Raw genomic sequence first — 17,959 nt, 5'->3', positions numbered from 1 at the left:
ACCCTTGATAAATACCACAATTAACTTATTGCAGAAAAATGAGTGCTAAAACAGGAATAAAAACTACACTAATGTTAGTGCAACTAACCACTAACCACAGACCCATCGGGGTAAGGCCATTAAACTTCTCCCTTGCCCCCGCTGGGTCCGAGCCCGACCATGCGGCCTACCGCGCCATCCTGCCGCCGCCCCGACCGGCAAGAAGGCCCGCCTCCTACCACTTACCAGCAGCCAATCGTAAAGGGCCCAGAGGTCCTTTAAATTCCCTGCAGCTCCGGCGATCCGTCTCTTCATCGCGGCAAGCAGCTCCAGCATCAGCGATCCTCTTCTCAGCGCGGCTTCCGGATCGAGGGAGGGCCTGCGCGATCGGCGCCACAGACCCATCGGGGTAAGGCCATTAAACCTCTCCCTTGCCCCCGCTGGGTCTGAGCCCGACCACGCGGCCTACCGCGCCGTCCTGCCGCCGCCCCGACCAGCAAGAAGGCCTGCCTCCTACCACTTACCAGCAGCCAATCGTAAAGGGCCCAGAGGTTCTTTAAATTCCCTGCAGCTCCGGCGATCCGTCTCTTCATCGCGGCAAGCAGCTCCAGCATCGGCGATCCTCTTCTCAGCGCGGCTTCCGGATCGAGGGAGGGCCTGCGCGATCGGCACCACAGACCCATCGGGGTAAGGCCATTAAACTTCTCCCTTGCCCCCGCTGGGTCCAAGCCCGACCACGCGGCCTACCGCGTCCTGCCGCCGCCCCGACCGGCAAGAAGGCCCGCCTCCTACCACTTACCAGCAGCCAATCGTAAAGGGCCCAGAGGTCCTTTAAATTCCCTGCAGCTCTGGCGCCGCGCACCAAAGGAGCGCGACAAAGGGTCCTGCCCCTTTGGGCAGCCCCTTCGGACAGACCTGAAGGACCTCTTTGACTCACCCTCCTACTCTGCCATTCTTCAGTGGAACGCCGTTCCCACAGCTGACCAAGGCGGTAATTTTTAAACAACCTATCTCCACGCGACCAGTCCAAGCAAGGCCCGGCTCCAAAGCCCCACCGGCAGTGTCTCTGAGGTCTACCCGTTTCTGAAGCCAACTGAGGCCTAAGTGACTTCCCCCTTAATCTCTCACTCTCCCCAGACGCATGAACTTAGACTTCCCATCCATTGGTCTACTCTTCCCTGTGCTCCCTCTCAACCTTTAAGTGAGGTTAACTCAGCATCTCGCCTACCCTAGAACCCCCCCTTAAGAGAGGCCTCTATCCCTTCCTAGACACTCTGAAATTGTATTTTAGTCAGCATCTGTATAACCTGCACTCTGAAATTGCATTTTAGTCAGCATCTGTATAACCTGCACTCTGAAATTGTATTTTAGTCAGCATCTGTATAACCTGCATTGTGCTTTATATCATAGTTAGTCACTTTGAAATGTTGTATTCTAGTCAGTACTGTATAACCTGCATTGTGCATTATCTAGTCAATATTGCATAACCTGCATTGTGCATTAGCTCCATAATCTGTAAATTCCCTTTTTGCGACTGGCCTAACTCACCAGTCAACAATGCCTCCTTTAATCTGCGACTGCTCCTTATCCTATCAACTCGGACACCACTCAAAAATACCCCCCTTAATATTTCACCAGACCACACACCACAAGACCACACACAACAAAAGAAGGCTTATTCCAATCCCCAGCTTCACTCGCAAGCAAGCTATTAGTCTCTCACTCATCTCCATTATATTGCTCAACGCCCAATCCCTCCAGAAGAAAACACATCTCCTACATGACATTCTAACTGATTCCAAACCAGAAATATGCGCGGTCACTGAAACCTGGTTTAAACAACATGACACTCCCCTCATCAACCAACTACCCATAGACAACTACGACATGTTCTCAATCCCACGTAAAAAGAAGAGAGGCGGTGGCTTACTTTTGGCTGTAAAAAAGGAGCTCCAACTTCTATCACAGAAATGCGATCCCAAACCAGTACGAAATAGGCTTTTTCAAATCTAATTCGCTTCAAATGTGTCTCATTTACACCCCCCCCAGGTCTACTAGAGAAAGACTCATCCCCCCTTATTGAATTCTTTGCTAAATCCCTTTCCGCTGACATACCCGCGATTCTCCTTGGAGACTTTAACTTACACGTGGATGCTTGCCCGCAATCCCCGGCCTGTGAAGCATTCATTACCTCCCTCGAAGCTATGGGTTTCAATCAAATTGTTCACTTTCCTACACACAAAGCTGGCCACACCCTAGATCTGATTTTCATCAACTCCCCCATCAACATAAGCAATCCCCCTTCATGCCTGGCAATACCTTGGTCTGATCACTCTTTGATTCTTACTAACCTCACTCTTCCGCAAATTTCCCCTACCTTGCCTGGCCAGCCCATATCCTTTAAATACCGCAAAACCTGTACTGTGGACACTATCACACAAGCATGCTCTGACATAGACAATCAAATTGACCTCTCTTCCCCAGACAACGCCTTCTCCTCCTGGGTCGACCTCACCCTTAACATTGCCAACAAACATTGCCCAATAACAACAAAAACCTTCAACCCGAACCGTAGAAATAGAAAACCCTGATACACACCTGATCTCAGAATCCTTAAAATTCAGCTTAGAGCTGCTGAAAGGTGCTGGCGCAAGCACCACTCCCCCGCAGCCAAGACCAACTATTACCAACGCATGCACGAATACAGAAACTCCATCCTCCATACTAAACGTGAATACTATGCCAGAAAAATACACGGTCTACAACATAACCTCAAGGCCCTTTTCTCTATGGTTGCTGACCTTACCACTCCCTCTCACACGCAACAACTAGCAACCTCCTCCAAGAATCGATGCAATGAGTTAGCACATTTCTTTAGAGATAAAGTTACCTCCATCACGGCACACTTTTCTCACAATAACAACAATGTTATTCTCCCTATCATCAGCGCTTCAGCTACTCTTTCCTCTTTTGACTCTTCTTCCTCCCTGGAAATAGAGAACATCCTAAAAAAGATGAAACCCTCCTCACATCCCTCTGAAACTATCCCCTCTAAACTTCTACTTTCTATACCCAAAGTAATCGCCAAACCGCTATCCAACATCTTCAACTGCTCCTTAGAGCAAGGCACAGTCCCTAACTTTCTCAAACAAGCAGTAGTGAAACCGCTTCTCAAAAAACCCAATCTTGATCCTGCCACACTGTCTAATTACAGACCTGTTTCCAACCTACCCCTTCTAGCTAAAATTCTTGAAAAACTAGTTAACTCTCGCCTTTCACTTCACCTTGAACAACACAACATTCTCCCATCAACCCAACATGGTTTCAGGAAGCATTTAAGTACTGAAACCCTACTACTCTCTCTTTCCGACACACTTATCAGAGGAACTGACGCAGGATCCTCTTATCTGATTGCTATGCTAGACATTTCCTCTGCGTTTGACACTGTCAATCACTCTATCCTCCTCAACATCCTCAGAAGTATTGGGATCTCTGGTAATGCACTCTCCTGGATACAATCCTATCTCCAAAATCGCTTTTTCACTGTCCTAGTTGATAACAATGAATCTGAACCTATCAGTCTCCCTCAGGGTGTCCCCCAGGGCTCCTCCCTCTCCCCTTAACCTTGACATTAATATCTACAGGAATCTAGGAGCATGGCTTGACAACCAACTTAACCTAAAAAAATTCATTAACACAACCACCAGGGATTGCTTCTTTAAACTACAGGTCCTAAAGAAGCTAAAGCCACTCCTTCACTTCAATGACTTTCGCCTCGTTCTTCAATCCATTATTTTTTCGAAACTTGATTACTGCAACTCAATCTTACTTGGCCTCCCCTCTAACAGCATCAAACCCCTACAGATGGTACAAAATGCCGCAGCCAGAATCCTAACTAACACTAATAGAAGAGACCATATTACCCCCATCTTGAGCAACCTCCACTGGCTACCCATCAAACAGAGAATCCTATATAAAACCTTAACCATCATTCACAAAGCAATCCATAATGCCGCACCTATATCTCTACAAATTCAACTTCAGCCACACTTATCTTCCAGACCCATCAGAAGCGCCTACAAAGGCACATTAGTCGCAGCTCCTGCCAAATCAACACTAAGAAAAAGAGCACTCTCCACTGCAGGACTACACCAATGGAATGCGCTCCCACCAGACCTACGACTCGAACCCAATCTACCAGAATTCAAAAAAAGGTTAAAAACCTGGCTCTTCAGGCAAGCATTCCAATTCCCAGAGTGTAACTAAGCACCTCCTCCTGTCTTTCAGATCCAACCATTGTAGGGTGTCACGAATAGCTTGACACTTAACTTCTTACACGTACTTGCTTATTCGCAATGCCTATTTAACATTTAACTATTTAAAATTGCCTACTTAACAGTCATTTAACAGAGGACATATTATATAACCGTTGCAGTCGATATACGCTACTAAAGTCCATTGTAAAAAGGGGAACACACACATACTATTCAAAACACGAACAAGGTTATTTATTATTTGTTAAATATTATTGATATTTCACTGTTCCTTGTAATAATGTTCATTGGTTGATTGTTATTGTTCAATGTTCTATGTAAAAAACCCCGGTCTAACCTCCCAGACCAGGGCAACCTTTTTGTTACTTGTAAACCGGATTGATTTGTATTGCATACAGGAATTCCGGTATATAAAAATTAAAAATAAATAAATAAATAAAATAAATGCTTTAATATCTACATGCTTCCCCTTACCACCCTTCTCACAAACCTTCACATCAAGCATTTCATTTATGCAGACGATGTGCAAATTCTCTTCCCCTTTTCTGACTCCCTCCAAACTGCCCTACAAAACTGGGAATCCTGCCTTTCCTCCATTAACCAACTCCTCACAGACATGCACTTGGCTCTAAATACCAACAAAACTGAACTCTTAATCATCTCTAATAAGCAGCCTCTCCCAGCTATCCCACTCTCTTATGCATCTACATCTTTCTCCGCACACACTCACAACCTAGGTCTCCTCATTGATAACTATCTCACTTTTAAACCATTTATTAACTCTATCATAAAGGACTGCCATTTTAAGCTACAAACGATAAAAAAAACTCAGACCATTACTGCACTTTTCTGATTTTCGCACAGTTCTTCAGTCTATTATCCTGTCTAAAATAGACTACTGTAATGCCCTCCTCCTTGGCATCCCCTCAACGCATACCAAACCGTTACAACTATTACAAAACGCCGAGGCACGTATACTGGCAAACTCTAAAAAAAAGAGACCACATTACTCCCACGCTTATCGAACTCCATTGGCTCCCAATACCCTCTCGAATACTTTACAAAGTGCTCTCCCTCATCCATAAAAGTCTGTTAAATGCTAACCTCAACTGGATCAACCCCCCTCTCCTCCCCCGCACGCCCAATAGACCTACTCGCCCAGCCCTACAAGGAACCCTCTGTAATCAATCAATCATATCTATCAAACTCTCATCTACCATGAGCAGAGCATTTTCCCTTGCTGGCCCCACTATATGGAACTCCTTGCCTCCTGATTTACGCATTGAGACCTCTACTCCTAAATTAAAAAAAAAACTTAAAACTTGGTTGTTCCAGCAAGCTTACCCCCTTTCCCCTCCCCCCACACATAAAAATCTCCAACAGCAATCGAGTAACAATTCGAGTAGCTGACCTGTTACCTCCTCCTTCGAATATGATTAAGAATGCTTTAAAAACACTGTACATTGTAGTTATTATATTATAGTTGTTGTATTTATTTATTATTATGCCAATCAGTTTTATCTATTGTTACTGTTACTGTATTCCATATGATACTCCTTATTTAGTTCCCTTCCTTAAATCTTTTCTAATTGTTATCACACCTTTCCCCATTACTTTTCATTTGTTACTTGTTTTCGACTGTTACTTGTAAGGGCCCTGCCCAAAGTTATTTGTTTTATGTAAACCGATACGATGTGCGAACGGCTATCGGTATAGAAGAGACTTTAAATAAATAAATAAATAAATAAATACATTGACCCCTTAGATTGTAAGCCCTGTGGGCAGGCAAATATCTACTGTACCTGTATGCAACTTGCCTTGAGCTCAGTTTTGGAAAGTGAATAATTAAATTCAAAAGCCATAATCCATCCAAAATCCATTATTTTAATACCCACCCCCAACTTGTTCAGTTTATTTATGAGCCTCTTATGCAGGACAGTAGTAAAAGCCAAGCTGAAATGAAGGCAAAGATAGCACATGCCTTTGTTCTGATTTTCTTGTTTGACTGGAGATTAGAAAATTAGATCAAGGACATAATGCTTGGAACTTGAAAAAATGATCATCTTGTTAAGAAATTCCTTAGATCAGTGTTTCCTAATCTTTTGTATGTCAGGAACCAGCTAGCTATCTTCCCATGGACACCTGGACCGGTTGCAGCACTGATAAATAGAAAACTAAAAAGCAAGTCTTTAATCGCATGGATCAGTGCTGCAGCTAATCTATTTTTTTTAATACATTTTTAATAATACAAGAAAGTATTTTTCAAAAAGAAGGAAAACATTGATTAAGCAGTACAGCTAGTATAATGTGGAGATTACTTACCTGATAATCTCGTTTTCCTTAGTGTAGACAGATGGACTCAGAACAAGTGGGTATAGTGTGCTCGTGCTAGCAGTTGGAGACGGATCTGACGTCAGCACGGGTACATATACCCCCACAGGAAGTGAAGCTCTTCAGTAATCTTCCTTGCAAAAGCTGTTATGGATATATGTGTACTGACGATCAAAGAAAAATAGTGAAACAGGATTCCCCTGACCGATTGATAGTAGCTGGAGACCGCCAGCATTCCCCACCGGAAGGCGTCGACACCTGGTAGAGTGGACGCACTCATGTAAGAAGTGATAAGGCTTACCTTGAATCGGTGAACCCAATAACTACAGGCAGCTGGGCGGGATGCTGAGTTCATCTGTCTACACTAAGGAAAACGAGATTATCAGGTAAGTAATCTCCACATTTCCTGTGGTGTAGCCAGATGGAATCAGAACAAGTGGGATGTACAAAAGCTTTACTCCCGGACTGGGCGGGAGGCTGCCTGAGGACCGTGTAAGACTGCCCTCGCAAATGCTGTATCCTCCCTGGCCTGGACATCCAGACGGTAATACCTGGAGAAGGTATGGAGGGAGGACCATGTCGCCGCTTTACATATTTCTGCAGGCGACAGCATCCTAGATTCCGCCCAAGATGCTGCTTGGGCTCTGGTAGAATGGGCCTTGACTTGTAGAGGCGGTGACTTCCCGGCCTCTATGTAGGCCGCTCTGATGACTTCTTTAATCCAGCGGGCGATGGTGGGCCGAGAGGCCGCTTCACCTTGTTTCTTCCCGCTGTGAAGGACGAACAGATGGTCAGTCTTTCGTACTGTTTCTGTCATTTCCAGATATCTGGGCAGTAATCTGCCAATGTCGAGATGGCGGAACAAACGCCCTTCTTCTGATTTCTTCAGGCCTGCCATAGTTGGCAAGGATATGGTCTGGTTAAGGTGAAATTGTGAGACTACCTTAGGCAAGAAGGATGGAACCGTGCGAAGATGGATAGCCTCCGGAGCGATTCTGAGAAAGGGATCACGGCAGGACAGTGCTTGTAGCTCTGAGATGCGGCATGCTGAACATACAGCCAGCAAGAACACCATCTTCAAAGTGAGAGAACGGAGAGACAGGCCCCGAAGGGGTCTGAAGGTGGATCCCGCGAGGAAATCCAAAACAATATTGAGGTTCCACAAAGGCACTGGCCACTTCAGTGGCGGACGAATGTGCTTGACTCCTTTCAGGAAGCGAAAAACATCCGGATGCGTGGCAATGGTCTTGCCATCCCTCCTGGGACCATAGCAAGACAGCGCAGCCACCTGAACCTTGATGGAGCTGAGGGAGAGACCCTTCTGAAGTCCATCCTGCAGGAAATCCAAAATAATAGGGATAGTAGTCGCATGTGGATTGGTGCCATGAGTGTCGCACCAGGCTTCAAACACTCTCCAGATCCTTACGTAGGTGAGGGATGTGGAAAACTTGCGAGCTCGGAGGAGTGTATCTATCACTGGCTCCGAGTAACCTCTTTTCTTCAGTCTAGCCCTCTCAATAGCCAGACCGTAAGAGAGAATTGAGCCGGATCCTCGTGAAGGATGGGACCTTGACGTAGCAGGTCCCTGAGCGGAGGCAGGGGAAGGGGCTCCCCTGCCAGTAGTCTTCTCATGTCCGTGTACCAGGGTCTTCTTGGCCAGTCTGGTGCCACTAGAAGAACTAGGCCCCGGTACTTCTGAATCTTGTGGATAAGGGTGCCCAGCAGGGGCCACGGAGGAAAGGCGTATAGCAGGGCCCCTGGAGGCCATGGCTGAACCAGGGCGTCGATCCCGTGAGAGAACGGATCTCGCTTGCGGCTGAAGTATCTGGGTACTTGAGCATTGGACCTGTCCGCTAGTAAGTCCATGTCCGGAATCCCCCAGTGATCCACAATCATCTGGAAGGCTGTGGGGGACAGCTGCCATTCCCCCGGATTTAGGCTTTCTCTGCTGAGGAAGTCTGCCGTGGTGTTGTCCCTTCCGGCAATGTGGACGGCGGAGATGTCCTGAAGATTCGCCTCTGCCCAAGCCATCAGCGGGGCTATCTCGAGGGACACCTGCTGGCTTCTGGTTCCGCCCTGTCGGTTGATGTATGCCACCGTGGTGGCGTTGTCTGACATCACTCTGACTGCTCTGTTCCTCAGTCTGTGAGCAAATCGTAGGCAGGCTAACCGGACTGCTCGTGCCTCTAGTCGGTTGATGTTCCAACCTGACTCTTCCCTGCTCCACCGTCCTTGGGCGGTGAGTTCTTCGCAGTGTGCTCCCCATCCGCTCAGGCTGGCATCTGTGGTGAGCAGAGTCCACGTGGGGGAGGACATCTTTGACCCCCTGCTCGTTTGGTTGGACTGCAACCACCACCGTAGCTGAGTCCGCACTCTGGCCGGTAGAGGTAGATGCATGGAGTAATGCCGAAAGCGGGGGCTCCATCGAGAGAGCAGGGAGCGTTGTAGAGGTCTCATATGGGCCCTTGCCCAGGGTACCACTTCCAGGGTGGATGCCATGAGACCGAGAACCTGCAGGTAATCCCAAGCTGTGGGCAGACTGGCTCCCATCAAGGACCGAAGACGCGTCCGAAGTTTTAATCTTCTCTTGGTGGTGAGACTGACTGTGCCTGCCTGGGTGTCGAACTGGACTCCCAGAAATTCCAGAGATTGGGAAGGCTGTAGGCAACTCTTGTTTAGGTTGACTACCCATCCCAGGCTTTCCAGAAGGGCGATCACTCTGTTGGTGGCCCGATGGCTCTCCTCTCGCGATTTCGCCCTGATCAGCCAATCGTCTAGGTAGGGATGGACAAGGATTCCTTCCCGTCTGAGCGCCGCTGCTACCACTACGATCACCTTGGTGAAGGTCCGCGGCGACGTGGCCAGCCCGAAGGGCAAAGCCCGGAACTGGAAGTGGCGTCCCAGCACCTTGAACCGTAGGTAGCGCTGATGATCCTGGTGAATCGTGATATGCAGGTAGGCTTCTGATAAATCCAAGGCCGTGTTGAATTCTCCTGGCTGTACTGCGTTCTTGACTGAGTGCAGAGTTTCCATGCGAAACCTCGGGACCCTCAAGTCGATTGACTGACTTGAGGTCCAAATCGGGCCGGAAAGTGCCCTCTTTCTTGGGTACCATGAAAGAAATGGAATAATGCCCAGAATTCATTTCCCGTGCAGGTACCGGGATTATGGCTTTCAAGGACAGGAGCCTCGCCAAGGTAGCTTCCAATGCTGCCTTCTTGTGGATCAGACACGAAGATTCCACAAACCTGTCCGGAGGTAAATGATGGAAGTCCAGAAAGTAACCCTCTCGGATGATGGCGAGGACCCACTGGTCCAACGTAATCTCGACCCATCTGGGGTAGAAGAGGGTTAACCTGCCCCCTATGGCCCCGTCCCCCAGATGGATCGGCTGAATCTCATTGGGAGGCGCGGCTGGGCCCTGAACCCGAGCCGGCTCCCCTCTTCTGCTGCTTGGGCCGAAAGGACTGGTTCCTGGCCTGAGGTTGGGGTGCCTGATAGCGACCCCTATAGGGAATGAAGCGTTGGGAGCTTCTGCCTCTGGAAGGCCTTGGAAAGGCGCGCTGGTTCCTTTTGAACCTGTCTTCCGGCAGTCGAGGTATAGGAGAGGCACCCCATGTGCTGACCAGTTTATCAAGGTCGCTGCCGAACAGGAAAGAACCCCTAAAGGGCATTCTGGTGAGGCGTGTCTTCGAAGGAGCATCCGCTGACCAATGCCGTATCCAGAGCTGCGCACTGAGCCCCGCACTCCTGCGCACTGAGCCCCGCACTCCTGCGGTGATACCCACACTCCTGCGGGTATCACCGCAGGAGTGCGGGGCTCGATGTTCTGTAGAAGTTTAGTAAGTAGAAAGTAGAAAATAGAAAGTAGATTGGAAACACGCTCAGCGAGTGTGCAGGCTCTCCAAACTGCTTTGGAGACGGAAATTACTGAAGAGCTTCACTTCCTGTGGGGGGTATATGTACCCGTGCTGACGTCAGATCCGTCTCCAACTGCTAGCACGAGCACACTATACCCACTTGTTCTGAGTCCATCTGGCTACACGACAGGAAATTTTAAGGTTATCATCCAGTTAAAGAAAAAAAAATTCTAGCCAAAAGGCTGCGCTTACTAGAACAAAAAAGCCCTCTCTTCCCTTTCTCAGCCAGCCAATAGAATTGTCCTCAGAAAAGAAAAAATACCTCCCAGCCAGCCACCAGTTTATCACTGGATAAAAAAATGATCTTCTTTCCTTCCTCTATCCAGTAAGCCCCAAGCCTGCCAACCAGCCACACTACTATAATTGATAACCCTGCGCCATGAATTATTTTTTCCAGTTGGAGCTGATCCCAAAGCAATGATCTCTGGGAGTAAGACTGACTCAATGTCAGCTCTGCCTTGTTCCCTCCAGATCTCTGTATGGGAGACAGGTTTCAAGGATGGAGCTGATGCAGGCTCATTCTCATGCTAGTTCATTAAGCTATGGTTGCTCCCCTTACAGAGATGGGGCATCAGGATTGTCTCTACTAGGAAAAAAATGGTGCTTAGGTCAGGGAGGAGGGAGAGTTAGGAAAAGCCTTTGCTAACTGTGGTGCAAGTTGCAGGGCAGGTCTTCTTTCTGCAATCACTGTTGCTCTGCGGATTGGCAGAAATGCTGACCGGGACTGGTGCCAATCCACGGACCAATGGCTGAGAAACAGTGTCCTAGAAATGGTTCTACATCACAGAATCTATCGTATACCAGAAAATGTAGACATCTAGGGGCCTGATTTTCAAAGAGATTAACATGTGTATTTAAATGGATATTATGGCCCAGGAGTCAGTGCACATGAAAGTATGCATGTAATTTGAGTTTGAGCTTGCTTTTATATGAATTGGGATAGGCATCCCTGGGAGCAGAATTGAGAATTGTGTGCATACTTTTGTACTGTATGTATGTTAACTTTCTGTAGGTCAGTTTGTGGTGCATCCCAGGCCACTTATCTGGGAATTTTCAAAGCTAATTTCATTTTTTTTTCATTTTTATTAAAATGTATTAATCACCTTTCACAAAGGCGATTAATAAATTTACAATAAACACATACATAAAATAATTGAGAAACATAAAACATGACAAAACATAACATGAATTTCATGTAAAAAATTATTGAGAACATTGAGCAGTGTCAACAAAACATTGCCCATATTCAAACATATAAGCAATTGTTGAAAACATTTGTCAATATCCACAATCATCAGTCATATTCAAAATCAACAGAGTTGCACTTACTCTATAAACCATAATCACAAACTTCTATAAGAAGGAGTAATTAGTTTAAGGCAGCTGAATATATAGTTAACAGATATCATAAGCACAATGGAGCAAGAAGTATTTCAACGAATGTCTGAATTTTTTTTGATTATCAATGGCATGGAGTTCAAAAGGATGGAGATTCCAAACCACTGGGGCAGCTACCGAAAAGGATGTCTCTCTGGTAGTAGATAGATGCGCTAAACGGACAGATGGTACCTCGAGTAAACAGTTTTGAGAAGATCTTAAGCTTCGCATAGGTTTATAAATGCGAAGCAAAGCGTTAGCCCAAGTTGGAAAATCAGGGATCAAGAGTTTAAACATTGTCATAGCTATCTTATAATTAATGCGTTCAGAAACAGGTAACCAATTGAGACTGGCTAAAACAGGGGAAATATGATCATTCCGTTTAAAGTTTGACAATAACCGAGCGGCTGCATTGAACAGTAACTGAAGCGGATAAAGCTGAACGTTTGGTAAACCTATCAAAAGACAGTTACAATAATCCAAATGAGGAAACAGTATGGCACGAATCACTGAATGAAAATCATTTGAAAACAGTAAATACTGTAAACTGGATATTAGACGAAGTTTAAAGAATCCTGTTTTAACAATTGTTTTAATTTGAGGCTTAAATGAAAGAGTTTCATCTAGAAGTACTCCCAGACTCCTAACAGGCTTATTCAGAGAAAAAGTATGATTGTCAAAAGACAGAATATTATTTGATGGAACAGAATGAGGACGATGAATTAAGAGAAACTCAGTTTTGTTGGTATTAAGGGATAATTTATTTTGATGTAACCATTTCTTGATGGTAGTCATGCAGAGATGAAGGTGGTCCAGAGTTTTTTGCCATAATGTTTGAATTTTAATAAAAAACGGAATATCGTCAGCATATATCTTAAAGCCATCCGTGATTGACAGTTAATAATTTTGTAATACGAGCAAGATAAAGATTGAACAGCATTGCTGACAATGCTGACCCTTGCGGGACTCCAGAGACCAGTGGTTGCAAACAAGTATGTTGATTATTAAATTTAAAGAACTGAAAACGATTACTCAAATAATCATTAAAGCAAGCTAAAACAGTCCCAGAGACTCCGCACATACGAAGACGAAATAATAATATATCATGGTCGACCGTATCAAATGCAGACGAAATATCTAGAGAAACTAAGAGAAATTGTTGACCGCCATCCATCCCACGCTTAATAGCATCGATCATGGATACAAGGAATAATTCAGTACTCTTATTCCTCCAAAAGCCAAACTTTTGAAGATTCAAAATTTCATTGTCCTCAAGAAAATCTACGCCTTCAATAACCTTCGCAAAAAATGGTAGAGAGGAAATTGGCCTATAATTTGACACATTATTAGCATACAAATGTGCTGTTTTGATTAAAGGTTTGACAGACGCAATTTTAAGCCTATTTGGCATAACACTCAAGGCAAGCGAAGAGTTGACAACAGAAGTAATAGATGGCTTTAACACGTCTACAATTGCTTTAAAGATTGAAATAGAAATATTAGATTCTGGACAGCAGGTATTATTCAGTTGAGATACTATATTAGCAATTTCTATAGATGACACGTTTTCAAACGTTGACCAGACAGAATTGAAATCAGAAGATTCACAAGAAAACCAGGGAACTACATCCTTAAACATCAGAGAAAAATTTTCAGCTTTCAATGAAAAATGTTTCAAGAACATATCAGCAGACAGAGATTCAACTTTAAATTTACTTGACCTGTGATCTTTGGTCAGGTTATGTATCAAATGAAAAAGAGCCTTGGGGCTATTTTCTAATTCCTTAATCTTTTTAGAATAAAACACTTTCTTAGCATTCAAAGTTTCTAATTGATATTTGACTAATAATGATCGAAAGTGGGTGGCATTCTTTGAAGATGGTTGTTTATGACATTTGCTCTCACTTCGTCTCAACAATTGTCTGAGCGTGATCAAAGAAGGTGTTAACCAAGGTTTACTCTTCTTCTTCCCACTAATAAACTGTTTAATAGGTGCAATGGAATCAAGGATAGAAGTAATATGATTAGACCATATTTCTAAATAAATCTCAAGGTCCAGAGACTCAAGAAATTCAGGAAATGGAACCAGAGCTTCCTTAAATTTAGCAATATCAAACCACATTCTTTTGGAGTAAATGGAAGGAGGGCTAAGTGAACTAATTTCATCAAGACCTGATAAAGAAAAACTAATAAGTGCATGATCAGACCAGGGCACATTCTTGACAACTGGGTCAGTTTTTAGTTGTAAGTCAGCGCTAACGTTAATAAACACAAGGTCAAGAGTATTACCTAAACGATGAGTGGGACCCTGAATTCTTTGTACCCATCCCAAAGAGCATAAGATGTCATTAAAAAGTTGTATTTGATTATCATCCAGTGCATGATTATAAGGTAAATTAAAATATCCTATTATCAGCACATATTGTGATGATATTATAGGAATGGTATTACATTATGTCACTAATTTCTTGTTTTCATGAAGTGTAAAAACTATTGAAAAAATTTAATAAAATATAAAAAAAAAAATTTGTATCTGATTATCATCCAGTGCATGATTATAAGGTAAATTAAAATATCCTATTATCAGCACATTATTCAAATTTGTTTGGGCTAGCAATAATTGTTCAAAAAATAATGATAAATTTAAAGATAGCAATTTGGGAGGAAAATAAAGACAAATAGAAAAACTTGATGTATAAACAAGAAGAATTTCTTGAGAAGCAGTTCCACTGAGATATTGCGATTTGATCTTAAACGTATCCTTAAAGATAATTAAAAGACACCCCCCCCCCCCTCGCCCTTTTAAACGTGGTTGAGAAATAAAGGAATATCCTCTAGGACATATCTGATTTAAAGTTATCAAATCAGAATCCAAAAGCCAACTTTCAACTATACAAAAAAAATCAGGTTTTTCCATTTCAATTAAATCATAGAGTAATTGAAATTTAGTATGCACAGACCGAGCATTAAATAATATAACTTTCAAATCTGAAGTTATATATTTAGCAGGAGAAGAAGTAATTAGAACATTAATAAGACTGATAGGATTTTAAGTTCTAACAGAAGTAATTTTATGACTCGAATTAGCAAGGTCGCCATAAATACCTTTACCATAAATAACAGGAATCAAATAGTTATCACATTGAGGGTCATCCAAGTCAGGAGTCTGAATTATCTCAGCACTCATCACGCACGAAGGAGCACACAAAGGAGCTCCTTTGTTGCGCGATGCTCCGGCGCCCCCCTCTGGCATTTGACACCCCCCCCTGTTCAGGTGACATCACTGGGGGGCGTGGCTATCGGCCCGATGAGCTGGTAACAGGGCCGATGAAAGAGGGAAAAGCGTCCATGCTCCTTGTGCCTCTCCTCTCTCAGTCTGTGGGGAGTAAAATCTGTGTGTTAAAGGTACATGCAGATTTTATTCCAAGCACATTTATAAAACCACCCTCCTTAAACAGAGCTGATAAAAATACAGTACCTTTGTTTTTCCCCAAGTGTTATTTCCAAATTCTTCTGCAAAACGATCATCATCTGTGATCAGAAAATTGTCAAAAATGGTTCCTGATCTTACCTGTCAGTAACAAAACCAAACAAAAAACTTCATTGTGGGTTTTTTCCATGTTCCTCCTTTTGAAAGATATATTTTTAGTGCTTCAAATATTAACTGCATTTCTTATTTCATTCCAAAATAATTTATAATTATTTTATATTTAACTTGGATGTCTTTGAGGCATTACTAGAATTGTTCATCTTTACTACTACAGTACTTCAAGCAAAAAAACAAGGTATAAACTAAGACCATAATAAATGCCATGCTGGGTCAGATCAAGGTACATCAAGCCCAGCATCCTGTCTCTGACAGTGGCCAATCCAGGTTGCAAGTATTTGGCAGATCCCATAAAGTAGATCTATTTTATATTACTCACTTCCAGAGATAGCAATAGCTTTCTTTAGTCTACTTCGCTAATAATGTGCTATGGACATTTCTTCCAGGAACGTGTCCAAAAATCTTTTAAACCCTGGTATTTTAGTTGCCCTGACCATATCCTCTGGCAACAGATTCCACAGCTTGATTGTACGCCAAGGGAGAACATATTTTCTACAATTCTTCTGTTTTACAGATTTGATCATGTAGAAATACCATTATCCATTTATTATTTATATTCCACTTTTCACAGCACTTCAAAGTGGATTACATTCAGGTACTGTACTATCCCCAGAGGGTTTACAATCTAAGGCAGAATGGTGAATCCAGTAAAAACAGGAGGCGGGCCTGCGAAAGCCTGCAGCCATCACGGTGTTATCACTGCCAGCTTTCGCACCCAATAGCGCCACCATGAAAGGTGGTGCTATTGGACACGCTGCTGGCGACGATAACATGTCTTACCTTATCTCTACCAGTGAAGACATCACAGAGTCTGTGTCCTCTAGCAAGCTATCACATGTGATAAGTCTTACAAAATGACCCCCTAAGTTTGTACCTGAGGCAATGGAGGGTAAAGTGACTTGCCCAAGGTCACAAGGAGCGACAGCAGGACTCGAACCCCAGTCTCCTGGTTCATAGCCCACTGCTCTAATCACTAAGCTACTCCTCCACTTTAACCATTGCTAAAGTCATCAGGGCAGAAACAGTACTCAAAAATTATAATCTCATTCCACCTGGAGAAAAACAAAATATTGCACTAGTATATCTAACTGTGATCAAATTTTAATCTCAGAAGCAGGTGTACAAGTATCTGTCTAATTTCTCACTCGGAATATCAGGGCCACAACTCATAAAAATTACACTTTTGGAGTGGGGAAAAAAATCCCCCCACCCATAATAATTTAGAAAATCTTTATAGAATGTTGCAGAATCATGCCAATTTGAAGAACCATGTTCTCAGGAATAACTAATGAAAGGAAGAAGCAAAAAAAAAAAAAAAAAAAAATGCAATCGTGTAAGCCAATTTGGGAAGCATGACATGGAAAAATTAGTGATTATAAATTTAAAACAAGAAAATATGTGGAATTTTTAAAATTAACTTTTGAGAATGAAGAACTACAATATACAGCATTACAAATGTAAAATATCTATTCCTATTAAAGGAAACTCAACCTTAATTTCTGCCCCAACTCCAGTGATTTTGGCTTACTGCAATATGCTGTTCTGAAATTCTTTTCATGAGATCTAAGTCTGTTATTGCCTTTTCATGCCTCATTTTTTCAGTATGCAAACAAGAGGACCTCACTTTGTTTTATTGATATTTTTGTGTGCTTGGCAGGCCATAACATACTGAAATTGAACTTTATGCAACAGTTACTACTAAGAAGCGTTAATTCCAGCAAACTTACTGGGTCATTTATCATTTCGCGTAAGGGCCTTATCTTATGCTATAACACCGTAGCACGCATTAATGCAATGCAAAATGCGTACGCATATTAAACATTGAGTATTCCACGTGGGAGGAGTTTAGGCAGAGTAAATGTAAATTAAGGTCTGCTAGCGTGGCGCGCAATAGAGTAATGCACACTATTCAGGATTTAACGCTGGAAATAACTACACCTTTTTTTTTGCGGTACGGTGAAAAAACTATTTATCATGCTCCTGTGGCTGATATTGTGGGTATTATCGCAGCGATTATCATGCGCCCTAAAAGAATTATAATGGATACATCTACCAGGACTTCCTGCCCCAATAAAAAAGGAAAATTAGGTTCTTACCTTTGCTAATTTTCATTCCAGTAGTACCATGGATCAGTCCAGACAGCTGGGTTATGCCTCCCCTCCAGCAGATGGAGTCAGAGAGAAAACTGAAAGCACCCCCTAGATATACTGGTGTGCTACCTGCGATCCTTCAGTATATGTGATATCAAAGCAGAAATAAAGAATTGAGCACAGTCAAAACTGCCCCCAAGAAACTCCTTTGTATTAACTTCTTATTAACCAGGTGACCAGATCAAGTAGAAACATCCTTGAGAACAGATAAAACCAGACACAACAAATAGAACACCAAGAGTGTACAGTAACCCACGATACACTGGAATAACTATAAAGGGAACCTTAAACATGTGGTAACCGTCACAATACCACTGAAAT

General features: G+C 43.5%; 1 protein-coding gene and 1 long non-coding RNA gene across 9 annotated transcripts in view; one reads left to right on the top strand and one right to left on the bottom strand.

Annotated features, from left to right (window-relative positions):
- CALR3 (calreticulin 3) overlaps positions 1-17,959 on the bottom strand; it is a 201,719-nt gene that overhangs the window by 45,988 nt on the left and 137,772 nt on the right. For 4 of the 6 annotated variants that reach the window (XM_029614223.1, XM_029614220.1, XM_029614224.1 and 1 more), the window contains one exon: positions 15,360-15,452. The exons of 1 other annotated variant lie outside the window; for it this stretch is intronic. In XM_029614223.1, the coding sequence (XP_029470083.1) occupies positions 15,360-15,452 (93 nt within the window). Of the gene's footprint in view, positions 1-15,116; positions 15,258-15,359; positions 15,453-17,959 lie in introns of those variants that run through there. One more of the 6 variants, XM_029614222.1, reaches the window with a different exon arrangement.
- The window catches only part of LOC115097989, a 111,389-nt gene that overhangs the window by 5,196 nt on the left and 88,234 nt on the right, over positions 1-17,959 (top strand). The gene's annotated exons all lie outside the window — the stretch shown is intronic.

This window comes from Rhinatrema bivittatum, chromosome 8 (assembly GCF_901001135.1).
Source record: "Rhinatrema bivittatum chromosome 8, aRhiBiv1.1, whole genome shotgun sequence".
NCBI lineage: Eukaryota > Metazoa > Chordata > Amphibia > Gymnophiona > Rhinatrematidae > Rhinatrema > Rhinatrema bivittatum.
The sequence above is the reverse complement of the archived record's forward strand: the minus strand, read 5'-3'. Positions and strand labels throughout refer to the sequence as shown.